This window comes from Schistocerca cancellata, chromosome 2, assembly GCF_023864275.1.
Source record: "Schistocerca cancellata isolate TAMUIC-IGC-003103 chromosome 2, iqSchCanc2.1, whole genome shotgun sequence".
In the NCBI taxonomy this organism is placed as follows: domain Eukaryota; kingdom Metazoa; phylum Arthropoda; class Insecta; order Orthoptera; family Acrididae; genus Schistocerca; species Schistocerca cancellata.
This window is the reverse complement of record NC_064627.1, coordinates 361,553,432-361,569,407: the sequence shown is the minus strand read 5'-3', so window position 1 is coordinate 361,569,407 and position 15,976 is coordinate 361,553,432. Positions and strand designations below refer to the sequence as shown.

At 40.1% G+C, this 15,976-nt stretch overlaps 1 protein-coding gene across 2 annotated transcripts in view; it reads left to right on the top strand.

Annotated features, from left to right (window-relative positions):
- LOC126145734 (homeobox protein Mohawk) overlaps nt 1-15,545 on the top strand; it is a 98,143-nt gene extending 82,598 nt beyond the window's left edge. Inside the window, exons 5-6 of one of the 2 annotated variants that reach the window (XM_049915578.1) lie at nt 7,277-7,762; nt 14,994-15,545. In XM_049915578.1, the coding sequence (XP_049771535.1) occupies nt 7,277-7,762; nt 14,994-15,094 (587 nt within the window). In that variant the 3' untranslated portion in view covers nt 15,095-15,545. The remainder of the gene's footprint in view (nt 1-7,276; nt 7,763-14,993) is intronic. The other variant, XM_049915577.1, reaches the window with a different exon arrangement.
- Nucleotides 15,546-15,976: the final 431 nt, after the last annotated feature.

Genomic DNA, 15,976 nt, shown 5'->3' with positions numbered 1-15,976 from the left:
CTGGTGATTGGGTCAATCTCACAATAGACAGTTTCATTAGGGAGGATTCTCCAGACTCCATCAACCTAGTATTTTTTATTGATGTGATCGGTCCTTCTTTCATTTTTAAGTTGGAACAGAATTTCATAAGCATAAGTTGCTTCCGGGAGAGTTACAGTTGTATAATGTTTGGTCTTAGTGTCTATTAACAGGCATTTCTTATTATATGTTGACCAGGTTAGAAATTGTGCTTTTTTTTCATTTTGTTGGTTCTATTTATCAATGTTGCTTTCTCACCCAAGTTGTGCAAAATAATTTCTCCATGATATTTAAATTGTAGAACTATGTTAATTGCTTGATTATTTATGAAGATTTTATCCATGCAAAGAGGTTTCATGGGCATAATTTCAGTTTCTTCAAAGGATATTTCTAATCCTATTTTTGAAACACTTTTCTGGAGACTTGTGATCTGAGCATGAAGTTCTTCCATGTCAAAGACTAAGAGAGCTAAATCATCAACAAACCCAAGACAGTTTGCTCTTATTGCTGGTTTTCCTCCAATTTTGATTTTACATGGATTTTCTTTTTGCCAGATTGTCATGAAGTAATTGAGGGCCACATTGAAAAGCAAAGGGGACACTATACACCTAAGTGTATATAGCATTATGTTATGATATTTTCCAGTTTGTATCATATTAGTATAGGTAAAGAGAAAAAGATTAATGTTTTTGAGAAAAAAATATACGATAGGATACAACAATTAATTATTCCATAATTATGATGTATACAGGGCACCCCAGGAGGAATGGGAGAAACACATCATGAGCAAAGAGTCTGACAACATTGACATAGACTGGGCTTGAATAAAACATCAAAGAGGTTACTTGAGTAATACACATACATTGGGCATCACTAGCCTTAAAGCAAGTGTACATTAAATTTTTTCTATCTCAGAAACCATTTGGAAAAGGGCATATGTCCATATGAAATTTTTTGCTTCATGTAAACATTCCTGTCATATCTCTGAATACTGACTGTTCCCACTGGGACATCCTGTACTTTCTTTCATGAGTTCCAAACATTTATTCTAACATAAACTTTGTTGTACACTGGATCTATTCTGGTTTGGTAGAAATGGAGTCATGGCAACCACTTTAACAGTTAACAACTTCTGCTGTCCAGATAAAGCTATATGCTTTCGCTTTAGTCAGTAGAACTCGTCTTGTTATGTCTCATGTGGGTTGCCATGTGTTTAGTTATAAAGTCCACAGCATGTAGCACACATGATTTACTGTGTAACAACTCAATCTATCTACATCAACTATAACAATATTAGAGAAGGAAAGTTGCTACTTACCATATAGTGGAGATACTGAGTCGCTATAGGCACAACAAAAAGATTCACACCATTATAGCTTTCGGCCATTAAGGCCTTTGTCAGCAACAGACACACATACACACACGCGCAACACACACACACACACACACACACACACACAACTTACTCACACATCTGCAGTCTCAGACAACTGAAACCACACTGCAAGCAGTAGCACCAGTGTATGATGAGAGTAGTGACTGGGTGGGGGTAAGGAGGAGGCTGGGGTGGTGAGGGGGAGGGATAGTATGGCGGGAGTGGCGGACAGTGAAGTGCTGTAGTTTAGACAGAGGGCAGGAGAGAAGCTGGGGAGGGGGTGGGGGGCTAAGTAGCGGAAAGGAGAGAAATAAAAAGAAATTGAAAGACTGGGTGTGGCAATGAAATGACAGCTATGTAGTGCTGGAATGGGAACAGGGAGGGAGCTGGATGGGTGAGGGCAGGGACTAACGAAGGTTGAGCCCAGGAGGGTTATGGGAGCATAGGATGTATTGCAGGGAAAGTTCCCACCTGTGCAATTCAGAAAAGCTGGCTTTGGTGGGAAGGATCCATATCTCAGTGTGATTGAGATGACTGCTTCTCTTACTTCGCAGCAGATGAACATCCAAGTAAAGCTTTAGCACCATTTATCACCAGACATCAAAATGGATGTTTGAATGCACTGGATTACTGGAGAATACTTTTTGTGTTGATGGTGACATGATAAGATGACCAATGACCTTGAGTGGCTGCAGAATAATACTGAACAAGATCAGGATGTGCCAATATGTTCTGCAGGGCCCATCTTACACTACTGGCCATTAAAATTGCTACACCAAGAAGAAATGCAGATGATAAACGGGTATTCATTGGACGATATATTATACTAGAAATGACGTGATTACATTTTCACACGATTTGGGTGCATAGATCCTGAGAAATCAGTACCCATAACAACCACCTCTGGCCATAATAATGGCCTTGATATGCCTGGGCATTGAGTCAAAGAGAGCTTGGATGGCATGTACAGGTACAGCTGCCCATGCAGCTTCAACACGATACCACAGTTCGTCAAAAGTAATGACTGGCGTATTGTGACAAGCCAGTTGCTTGGCCAACATTGACCAGACGTTTTCCATTGGTGAGAGATCTCGAGAATGTGCTGGCCAGAGCAGCAGTCAAACATTTTCTGTACCCAGAAAGGCCCGTACAGGACCTGCAACATACGGTCGTGCATTATCCTGCTGAAATGTAGGCTTTCGCAGGGATCGAATGAAGGGTAGAGCCACGGGTCATAACACATCTGAAATGTGACATCCACTGTTCAAAGTGCTGTCAATGCAAACAAGAGGTGACTGAGACATGTAACCAATGGCAACCCATACCATCACGTCCGGCGATACGCCAGTATGGCGATGATGAATACACGCTTCCAATGTGCGTTCACCGCGATGTCACCAAACATGGATGTGAGCATCAAGATGCTGTAAACAGAACCTGGATTCATCCAAAAAAATGACGTGTTGCCATTCGTGCACCCAGGTTCGTTGTTGAGAACACCATTGCAGGGGTTCCTGTCTGTGATGCAGCGTCAAGGGTAACCGCAGCCATGGTCTCTGAGCTGATAGTCCATGCTGCTGCAAACGTCATCGAACTGCTCGTGCAGATGATTGTTGTCTTGCAAACGTCCCCATCTGCTGACTCAGGGAACGAGACGTGGCTGCACGATCCGTTACAGCCATGCGGATAAGAAGCCTGTCATCTCGACTGCTAGTAATACGAGGCCATTGGGACGCAGCACGGCATTCCGTATTACCCTCCTGAACCCACCGATTCCATATTCTGCTAACAGTCATTGGATCTCAACCCACGCAAGCAGCAGTGTTGCGATACAATAAACCGCAATTGCGATAGGTTACAATCCAATCTTTATCAAAGTCGGAAACGTGATGGTACGCATTTCTCCTCCTTCCACAAGGCATCACAACAATGTTTCACCAGGCAATGCCAGTCAACTGCTGTTTGTGTATGAGAAATCGGTTGGAAACTTTCCTCATGTCACCACTGGCACCAACCTTGTGTGAATGCTCTGAAAAGCTAATCATTTGCATATCGCAGCATCTTCTTCCTGTCGGTTAAATTTTTCATCTGTAGCACGTCATCTTTGTGGTGTAGCAATTTTAATGGCCAGTAATGAATACCTTGCCTAGTAAGGCGGTGCGGGTCTCCCGCATCGTTCCCCTACGCTCTGTAAAGAAGCATGGGACTTCATTTCATTTCATTCACAGTGTAATGAATAGTGAAAACTGACACAGCTGAAGGTACATGGCAATAGAAGGAGAAATGTTCCAGTAAACATGAATCCACACACGTGCCATTAATGAGATAAATACAAATTATGATTACCACCCACCATTGATTGACATCAGCATGAAATTTTGTGTGAAAATACATAACTCACTCAAGAGGTACTCAATGTGTGTATTCCAATTTAAATTTTTATCCAGATTTAGTCCTAGAAATTTGGCAGATTACATTTCTGCTCTGTCCTTATTTTTATAACTTATTTTAATTTCCTGGAACTTTGCCTCTTTGGGTTTTGAATTGTACGATATACAATTCTGAGATAATCAGAGGCAACCCGTTTCACTGGAAATGTGTTTCTTAACTATCAAGAGTATTCATGACACAATCATGGATATTTCCCACTTTACAATTTTCAGCGAAAACAGACCTATCATCTGGAAACAGAACTGATGGAGTGCTGACAATGATGGGCAAATCATTAAGATAGAACAAAAAGAGAATAGGACTGAGAACAGAGCTCTGAGGGACAGCTTGTGTCACTATTCTCCATTTTGAAGTGTAATTCACAGTGTTTGGGCAGGAGCTAGCAAATGCTCCCTACCCATTAAAACATGCATCAATACGGTGGGCCAAATTCCATATCTCTAGTGACCACCTCATGAAGCGTGGGCATGTAACACTGTTAAGGGTAATTTTTTTGTTGATGGAGGACAAAGAAGTCAGTGGAGTTTACTGATACTCAAGAGGAATAGACCTTGTACCAATTTCACATTTCAACAACTCCCTCTTTATTCCTCTCTGTGATCATCTACCGAAACAAGACTACAGGGTGTTACTAAAAGGTACGGCCAAACTTTCAGGAAACATTCCTCACACACAAAGAAAGAAAATATGTTATGTGGACATGTGTCCGGAAATGCTTACTTTCCATGTTAGAGCTCATTTTATTACTTCTCTTCAAATCACATTAATCATGGAATGGAAACACACAGCAACAGAACGTACCAGCGTGACTTCAAACACTGTTACAGGAAATGTTCAAAATGTCCTCTGTTAGTGAGGATACATGGATCCATCCTTTGTTGCATGGAATCCCTGATGCGCTGATGCAGCCCTGGAGAATGGCGTATTGTATCACAGCCGTCCACAATACGAGCACGAAGAGTCTCTACATTTGGTACCGTGGTTGCGTAGACAAGAGCTTTCAAATGCCCCCATAAATGAAAGTCAAGAGGGTTGAGGTCAGGAGAGTGTGGAGGCCATGGAATTGGTCCGCCTCTACCAATCCATCGGTCACCGAATCTGTTGTTGAGAAGCGTACGTACACTTCGACTGAAATGTGCAGGAGCTCCATCATGCATGAACCACATGTTGTGTCGTACTTGTAAAGGCACATGTTCTAGCAGCACAGGTAGAGTATCCCGTATGAAATCATGATAACGTGCTCCATTGAACATAGGTGGAAGAACTTGGGGCCCAATCAACACATAACCAACAATGCCTGCCCAAACGTTCACAGAAAATTTGTGTTGATGGCGTGATTGCACAATTGCGTGCAGATTCTCGTCAGCCCACACATGTTGATTGTGAAAATTTACAATTTGATCACGTTGGAATGAAGCCTCATTCGTAAAGAGAACATTTGCACTGAAATGAGAATTGACACAGTGTTGGATGAATCATTCGCAGAAGTATACCCGTGGAGGCCAATCAGCTGCTGATAGCGCCTGCACACACTGTACATGGGATGGAAACAACTGGTTCTCCCGTAGCACTCTCCATACAGTGACGTGGTCAACGTTACCTTGTACAGCAGCAACTTCTCTGATGCTGACATTAGAGTTATCGTCAACTGCACGAAGAATTGCCTCATCCATTGCAGGTGTCCTCATCGTTCTAGGTCTTCTCCAGTCGCGAGTCATAGGCTGGAATGTTGCGTGCTCCTTAAGACGCCGATCAATTGCTTTGAAAGTCTTCCTGTCGGGACACCTTCGTCCTGGAAATCTGTCTCGATCCAAACGTACCACGCCACGGCTATTGCCCCGTGCTAATCCATACATCAAATGGGCATCTGCCAACTCCACATTTGTAAACATTGCACTGACTGCAAAACCATGTTCGTGATGAACACTAACCTGTTAATGCTACGTACTGATATGCTTGATGCTAGTACTGTAGAGCAATGAGTCACATGTCAACACAAGCACCGAAGTCATCATTACCTTCCTTCAATTGGGCCAACTGGCGGTGAATGGAGGAAGTACAGTACATACTAATGAAACTAAAATGAGCTCTAACATGGAAATTAAGCGTTTCCGGGCACATGTCCACATAACATCTTTTCTTTATTTGTGTGAGGAATGTTTCCTGGAAGTTTGGCCGTACCTTTTGGTAACACCCTGTATATTGTACAAGCACCCTTTACAGTCAGTCATATGGCAAAAATATGTCCTTAAACAATGTGCTAAGAGAGACACATACTCTATGTCAGTATTTCTTTATATATGGCAACCAATCATGAAAATGGTATCTTTTGGTTTGAACTGATGACCTGGCAGAGACTTATAACACTATATGAATGTGTGGTTTCTGTACTTTTGAATGTGTCCAAAAGAACAGAGACCTCACAGAATCTGCAGTTGTGATATATGTTATGTAATTGAATGGGGGTAAGGAGAGGAGGGGGGGGGGGGGGAGAAAAAAAAGTAAAGGGAATAAACTAAAGACATCAGCTGCCCTAGGGCTTTGTGTGAAATCAGCAGTGGCATGTGAAAATTTATACCAGACCAAGATTTGAACCCAGGATCTCCTGCTTACTAGGTATTTGCGTTAATCACTGCACCATCCAGGCGCAATGTTTATCACAAACGCACAGACTCTCTTGACGTGTGCCCTAATAGACTCACATTCCTATCTAGTGGGACAGCGGATAGTGGCACTAGGTGGGAATGTGAGTCAGCTGGGGAGAATTTCCAGATAGTCCACATATCTGGGATAACACTATGTCCAGATGGCAGACTGGTTAACACAACTGCCTACTAAGCAGTAGATACCAGATTCGAATCCCAATCCGGCACACATTTTCACCATTGTCTCTGATTCCACACAAAGTCTCAATGTTGATAACATTAGTTCCTTCCCTTTCCTTTCCTTTCTCTCCCCACCCTCCCTCCACCCTCAATTACATATCCTTTATCACTATAGTCCACAGCTCGTGGTCTGGTGGTAGCGTTCTTGTTTCCTGAGCACAGGGTCCTGGGTTCAATTCCCCGCTAGGTCACCTGTCCCAAGATGACTGAGTGTTGTTGTGTTGTCTTCATCATCATTCATCCCCATTACAGTCAGAGGAAGGCAACAGCAAACCACCTCCAATAGGACCTTGCCTAGTATGGTGGTGCAGATCTCCCGCATCGTTCCCCTACACTCTGTCAAGAAGCAAGGGACTTCATTTCCATTTCCATATCACTGTTAGTCACATGTAGTGTACATATTATGTATATGCTATGATACCTTCAGAGATTCAAATGTCTTTTTTCAGCAGACTAATTCACCATGAAGTACTAACAGTTTTTATCTAATGTACAACTAACAACATCATTTTGAGTAGAATTTTTGATTTCGTGGTTTTGGTTTCAGAGCAAGATGGTGAAGTAGAGGTCTCAGATGGATTACCTGCGCTATCTTATGTTGCTAATGCAACAGCAATGGATCACAGTTACTCAGCACTGCATCGTGACCACCAGCTCCCTGCAGCCGAAATGCCATATGTCATGGATGCCTCCAGTGTACACCACCAGTCATGCAACGTCACCTCACCTCCTACCGATTCTCACATGTCTGATCTCAGAACATTACCACCAAGGAACAAGTACAAAAGTCATATGATGCACAAATTCCTCAATGACAGCAGGCGGAGTGAAAACAGTGATCAACTTGTCCAAATCATTGACATGGAAACAGGATTGCCTCCAAAAGCGGACACGTGCCTCAGAGATAAATGGCTTGAAAGTGCTCAAAAATTCCAACCTAGTAATAGTTTTGTGACATGGTCAGCCAGAAACATAACATGGAAAGCAGTGGCGAATCAAGACTACAGGAAGGCTCACAGGCTTAATGTCCCAGGTAATAAGAAGAAAGTGATTCTTATATTCCCATAATTATTTGACTAGATTTCTTGCCATTTGTGTTATTTATCAAAATCTGTAGCCTCACTACGCAAGGTAGATTGTTGAATCATATGGTTCTGAGCACCTGATAGTACACAGAGAAACTGTTGCATCAGCTAGGAGCTAGATTACCAGGAAGTTATCGAATGTACATAGTATTTAGGGCCAGTGTTCCACAGTTGTTGATAAAGCATAGTGGGGAATCACACAGTGAATTTGATAGTTGAAGTATTACCACAGATGTTGAAATTGTAAATTTTGAGGGAGGGAAATACACTGAGGTCTGTATTGCATTCTTTCAGCTGCTTGCAGGTGCCGTTACCATATGGAAAGGCATACTATTTTGCCAATAGTTCCAGCCCTCTCACAGGGAGTTAGTTTTACAGTGAATGTAGTATTCAAGGACAGGTTGCAAGAAAAAAATTGTTCAAGTGTGCCTCAAGGAGAGATAATGGTCCTAAAGGCAGCAACAAAAACATTCAAAACACAATGATGCTGCACCTAACTCATAGTGTTCATAAACAAAGGGATTACCACCATGAGAGGGATCCAACTATGAGGTCATCATTCACTTGATCCTGTGGGAATCAAATGAGAAAGATTCCTCTAAGAAGGACAAGATAGTTGGTCAAATGGTTCCTTTAGAGCATTCATCATGGACAACAAAATGATTAAAACAGAGTCTTATGGTGAAAGATGTGTGTGGTGAGAGAGGTGAGCCAGACAAAAGCAGCTAACACCTGCTCCTTCCATTCTCTCCTCCCATCAAACTCACTGTAAAGCATGGTAAAACAGTCAGATGAGTAAAATGACAGAAATAAGCAAAGCAATGCCCATAGATTAACAGCATTCATTTTTTTGCAAAAGCCAATAGTGATCCCATTTTGCACAGTGGATGAATCAGTTTCATTACCTGTGACAGTGATGACTTAAATACAGTGGTAAAAATGATAATGATGCCAGAAAATTACTATTTGTAGTCTAAGCAATAGTTTAAAATTGTTGATTAATACAATCAAAACACTAAGTATTTAACTGTTGATAATACCTGAAATTATGATACACTGATCAAAGCTTTTTTTCTGTCATAACACTAAATTTATTTCTCAGGTTGTGATTAACAGTCTGCTTCCCTTCAGGTCCACATCTGGCACTGACTGTATGCAAAAACTTGTATGTCAGTTGCTGAGTGACCAAAGCTGTACATGTGCAGCATGACAAATGGATAGCCTAAGAATGGTCATTTCCCACTGTTATTGGGTGGACATCATCTACATCTTCCTTCACACTGTACAAACCACTGTGAAGTGCATGGCAGATGGTACTTCCTATTGTACCAGTTATTAGGGCTTCTTCCCCTTCCATTCATATGTGTAGCGTGGAAGGAATGACTGTTTAAATGCCTTTGTGTGTGTGTGTGTGTGTGTGTGTGTGTGTGTGTGTGTGTGTGTGTGTGTGTGTGTGTGTGTGTGTGTATTGTAAGTAATCTAATCTTGTTCTCACAATCCCTATGGAAGTGATACAGTAGGAGCTATAATATAACACTAAAATCATTGTTTAAAGCTGGTTCTCCAAACTCTGTAAACAGACTTTTGTGGTGTAGTTTCCATCTATTGTCAAATGTCTGCCAATTCAGTTTCTTCAACATCTCTGTGACATTTTCCCTTGGATAAAAAAAATGTGTGACCATTCATACTGTCCTTCTCTTGTATAAGTTCAATATTCCCTGTTAAGTACTATTTGGTACAGGTTCCACATAGCTGAAGAACATTCTATGATGGGTCACATGAGTGATTTGTAAGCTGTCTCCTTTGTGGACTAATTTCATTTCCCTAGTATTCAACCAATGAACCTGTCTACCACTTGTGTTACCTATAACTGAGCCTATGTGATAACTCCATTTCATATCCCTAAAAAGGGTTACACCCAGGTATTTGTATGAGTTGACCAATTCCAGTTGTGATTTGTTAATTCCACTCTCGTAAGATAATATGTTTTTTCATTTTGTGAAGTGCACAATTTTACATTTATGAAATTTTAAACCAAGTTGCCAATCTTTGCACCACTTTTAAATCTTATCAAGCTTCTGAATGGACATCTGTGCAGCTTTTTCAAACAGTAATTCATTATAGACAACTGCAACATCTGCAAAATGTCTTGAGACTGTTATTAATGTGGTACCCAACACACTTAACTGGGGTACACCTGAAGCTACATCTACATCTGTCAATTACTCTCCATCCAAGATAACATCTGCAGCTACCCTGTCAAGAAATCCTCAATCCACTCACAAATTTTGCATGATACACCATATAACTGCACTTTTGACAGTAAGTGTAGGTATGGTACAGATTAAAAGGCTTTTTAGAAACTGAGAAGTGCTTAATCTCCCTGACTACTTTAATCCATCACTTTCAGGAGACCGTGTGAGAAAAGTGCAATTTGGGTTTCACATGATCAATGTTCTCAGCAACCATGCTGGATGGCACAGAGGAGGTCATTCTGTTTGAGATACTTCATTACATTTGAAATAAGAATATGTTCTAAGACTCTACAACAAATGGATGTCATGTATATTGGACAGCAGTTTTTTACAAAACTTCTGCTACCCTTTTTGTAGATGAGTGTGACCTGTGCTTTCCTCCAACTACTGCATGGTTTTTTCTTCAAGGGATCTATGGTAGATCATGATTAAAAGAGGGGCTAACTCAGCCACAAATTGGGTATAGAACCTAATATGAATTTGATCAGGCCCTGGAGCTTTGTTCAATTTTAGCAGTTCCAGCTGTTTCTCAACACCACTGACACTGTTAGCTATATCATTCATCTTCACAGTAGTATGAAAATTAAATTAGAGCAATAGTCCTGAATTTTTTATCTGTAGAGGAATATTTGAAATTAGAGTTCATTGTTTTTACTTTTGCTTTGCTACCCTCAATTTCAGTACCTGTCTTGTCTATGACTGTCTGGACAATAACTTTGGTACCCATAATAGTCTTTACATATGCCCAGAATTTCTTTTGTGAGAGATCTTTCAATAATATTTTGCTATGGCAATTGTTAAAGACTTCCTGTACTGTCCTCTTCACAACCAAATGTGTTTCATTCTGTATGTCCCTATGTACAGCCCCATGCTTTGTTTTACATCTATTACACAGTAGTGCAGTAGTCTCTGTTTCTTTAGAAGTTACTTTACAGTGACTGTGTACCATGGAGGGTCCCTCTTATCATGAACTGTTCTACTAGGTATATATTTAGCAATCGTATGGTCCACTTTGATAAACCTGAGCCACAGTTCTACGTGCTCTGTATCCATAGCTCAATGTTCCCTATTCCTTATTGAGATATGATACTACTGCCTCTTTATCCAGTTTGCTGGACATATGAACCCTTCCATTTGTTTCAGTTACCACTTGTAGTTTGGTAATCATTGCTGCTACAACTGCTTAATAGCCACTGATACCCTTTCTACATTGATCATCCAGAACATTACGACCATTTATCTAATAGCCAGTGTGTCCACTTTTGACAAGGATAACAGTGGTGACACATTGTGGCATGGAAACAATGAGGCCTTGGTAGGTCATTGGAGGGAGGTGGCACCGCAGCTACACACACAAGTCACCTAATTACCACAAATTCTGGGAAGGGAGGCAATGAATTCCCATACCATTTTTAATCACATCTCACATGTGTTCAATCGGGCTCAGATCTGGTGAGCTACAGGGCCAGCACATCAATTGGAACTTGCCACTGTGTTCCTCAAACCACTCCAACACTCTCCTGGCCTTGTGATGTGGTGCATTATCTCACTGAAAAATGCCACTGCCGCTTGGAAACACGATCGTCATAAAGGGGTGTATGTGGTCTGCAACCAACATACAATACTCCTTGGCCATCATGGTGCCTTGCACAAGCTCCATTGGATCCATGGATGCCCATGAAAATGTTCCTCAGAGCATAATGGAGCGGCCACCAGTTTGTCTCCATCCTGCAGTGCATGCAACATGGAGCTCTCCCCTGGAAAATGATGAATTTGTGCTCTCCCATTGGCATATTGAAGAAGGTATCAGTATTCATCAGACTATGACTATGCAATGCTCTGTGACTGCACCAATGTCTGGTGCCAATGGTCATGTGCTCATTTCAGTCATAACTGACAATGTGGTGTTAACTAACATTGGTAAATGCATGGGTCACCGGCTGCAGAGGTCCATTGTTCGGAGTGCACAGTGTATTCAGACACACTTGAACTCTGCCCAGCATGGCCTCTAAGCCATCAAAATTTGTCCTCAGTCAAATTCAGATAGATCACACACCTTTCCCATTCTACATATGGACAGCACATTCACTGATACTAATGCACTGTGCATTTGTCTGACTAGCAGTCATTCCTCGCCAGGTGATGCTGCTTTTGGCTGGATGGGTTTATATCAATAGTAGGTCAGTGGTCACAATGTTCTGACTGCTCAGTGTATGTAGATATCCCCAAAGGCATCAGGTCTGTTTGCTGCTATTAGATCCAGTATATTTCCAGTGTCAATAGACTTTCTGACAATCTGTTCTAGGTAGTTCTCAGAGAATGCATTTAGTAATGTTTTGCAGAATGTCTTGCTACACCCACCACTGACAAAACTGTAATTTTCCCAATTGATTGTTGAATGGTTAAAGTCTCCTCCTATGATGACAATATGACTGGAAAACTTACATACTATCTGTAAAGTAGTGCAAAGAAATTGCTCTTGACAGGAGTTGTTATAATTGATGGTAATCAATTATACTAATGCCAAGCCCATTACTCTTTCAGTACAAGGCTTCAAAATGTGCATTGAAACATTACCTCAAATTACAAATGATGCAATTTAAGTATGGTGAACGGCTCTATAAATATGTAAAAAGATTTGTCGAACAGGTCTACTTACTTGTGCTAACAGCAATGGCTACACAAGCATCAGTTAACAACCATCAGTTGTGTTTCTGTTTCAGTGTTTATCTAATTAATACCAGGATGGATACAGCTTTGGATATTGGTTATGTGAAGTAAAATAATCACATGGGCTCAGTTATAGATAAGGTAGGTTGTAGACTACAGTTCATTAGTAGTAAACTGTGAAAATGCACTCAATCTGCATAGGAGATTGTTTACAAGACACTGATGTGACCTCTATTAGAATACTGCTCAAGTGTGTGGGAGCCATGCCACATATGACTAATGCAGAATGTTGAGGATATACAAAAGAGGGCAGCATACATGGTCATAGTTTCGTCTGAAACAGGGGAGAGTAAGAGAGCATATTAAATCAGGAATGTAGGAATATACAAAATGCCCTTATGTGAAGTTCTGAATGGGTTTACAAAAACAAGATTAGACTAATTACAGTGTGGTGCACACAGACATTTAAGTAGTCATTCTTTCCAATAAGCATATACAAATGGAACAGGAAGTAATCCAAATGTGTAGTGTAATGGGAAACACCTTCTTTCACACTTTTGACTGTGGTTTGCAAAGTTTGTATGTAGATGTAGATGGATGTCAAAGAACATGTCAAATGCAATGAAAATGATAAGTGTTTCAAACAGTAATTTCTAAGTATAAAAACTTACAGGTATCAGAGCTATTCCCTCTGTTTAACCTGTAATCCAAAACAACAGAAACACACCTAATGCTAACTGATTTGATACTGTAATGTGAAGAAGGTCTTGATGCAGTTCAGGATGACATCAAAACCTAACCACTTTTTGGTAATAATTGTAGCCATATTAGACTATTTGTCTATATGTGATGTTCTTGTAGCTTCCAGCCATTTCCTGATGTAAACTTCAATACCTCAGCAGTTGACACTAGAGTGGTGTGTGTGTGCATGTGTGTGTAAGAAGGCATCTGCGTGGTGCACAATACACAGAGAGAGACAAAAAATACTTTCCAGCATCAGCAATGTGCTCTCTGTCTCCGTATTAGATCACACACTTTATATTTAGCCTACCCTGATCACTGATAATGCTGGGGTGAGTGCCCTGCTGGCCCACTGCTTCTGATTCTGATTCTCCCTGCAAAAATTCATACACCTAGACAACTATTGGCATTGCTTGTTAATGTAATACTTCATATGTATGCTTTATGCAAACCGTAATTAACACCACAGTAACTAAGTATTTTTATTTTTTATTATACCTAAATTAACAATCAACACTAAATATTCTATGCTCACCCTGAAGTGTGCCCTACAGAGAGAAACAACAGAACTATGTTGTTGGTTGGAGCATGCTGTCTATTGCCCACTGCTGCTGCGCATTGACCCACCTTCTAATGTCGACACCATTATAGATACAGGCACTACAGTGGGCATTTATATCAGTGGGGCAGCGATGCACATCAGCACTACCAGTATGAGAGAATCAAAACATTAATCTCTGATGGTGACAGTAAGGCAAACCAAGAGGTTTGTGCCACCATTAATGCTATATACGCAGTTCTACAAATCTGTCATTTCAAAATCACTTAGTTAGCTTTATACATTCTCAGAAATAAGAGTTTAATTCATGTTGTATATTTTCTTTAGAGTTGTATATAAGGTATTATACCCCTAGGTAAATATATCAGTCACAAAGACTTGAGTTGCAGGTGAATATATTTCTGATATGGAACTGCTTTTCATTTGTAATATTTATGCACAGAAATGGTGCACTGAATCCAGTGGAGGGATAAACTGCAAAGTTGTATCAGGAGAGTAACCAAAAGATTTATTTTGTGAAGAGAAAACAATTCAGATATTTACCATCTAAGAGTTAAAAACAGAAGGGTTGTTTGATTTTAATAAATCTGAAATAACTTAGAAGCTTTGATACTGGTACTGCAGTATCTCATTCAGGTGCCTCAGCATGAAATTACTTTTGGCTTGACTCATTCTGAAGTCCTTTTTTAAATCCCTGTTATATTCATAAATTGTGAAATAGAAAAGTTCCCCTGATCTGTTACATTTCTATACATGACCCATGAACTGCACACAGGTGAGTAGTTGCCTTTTCTTCTATTAATTTGTGGTTTCCATTCTGGAATTTCCATATCTGTGTGTAAGTGTCACACACTTATGCATTCGAACTTATATGATAAAATGTGTTGCTTTAAGTTTTATTGCCTGTCAAGTGTTGGCTGTATTTGAATACTTAAATGGTTCCATTCTCAACAGCACTACAAGCAGAAGAGCCTGTGTTATCAACAGCTGGACACCATCGAGAGGAGCTCGATGCTGCTTTTGCACTTACCTGCCTCTCTCAAACACACCATTGAAGTCTCTGATCCTGCTTCAGCTGCTTAATATATGATCTCTTAACAGTTGTAGTCTGATGTTCAGATTGCCTACTGTGATATTTGCTACACTCTAACATAAACATCTTTATCTGGAGAGAAAAGATTGAATCACTCATCATACATTTGGGCTTGCATTGATAACCAATAAGTTCCATACATAAACAAAAATTGTATGCACATTTCAAGATTTTTTTCTTGTTACTTGAAACTATATAGTAAAAAGCAAAATACACAAACAGTTCCTGTTGTAGACAGATGTTTATTTTTCTGTTGAGTCTTTTTTTGCCACAATTTGTTAATAATAATTGTTACACAAATTAGTTGTCAGTATCTACTTCTAATATCACTTACAAATAAGTTTATTAGTCTACTAACACTTGACAGCATTTCATGTAAAATATGTATTTTCTTTCTTACCAGAAAAAAAGACTGAAGTTACTGAATTATATATTATTTACTCAGTTCCTTGTTCTTGACATTATGATAACAACACCAGGCATACAATAACAAATAATACTTTTGACAAATGATCATTAAAGTGTACTGTCTGACTTAATATCTTTTTTTTTGTTTTTGGGAAATACACATAGAGCAGCCTGAGTGATTAGCATACATTGGATACATCTACTATATGGTACCAGATTATTTATAAAAATACAAGAGAGAACATTTACCTAAATGAGGTGAAATTTTTCGTGTTGCCAACAGACACATATAAAGGACAGAGGAATAGATTAAGATCTTTATTTCCCTTCTGTCCTCACCAAGGGCATCCAAGCCCAGTGGCAAGGGTAAGTGACCCCCCCAGCTCTCAGGGAAAAGAAAAAAAAAAGAGTGTAGTCAGATGTTTTTCTTTCAAGA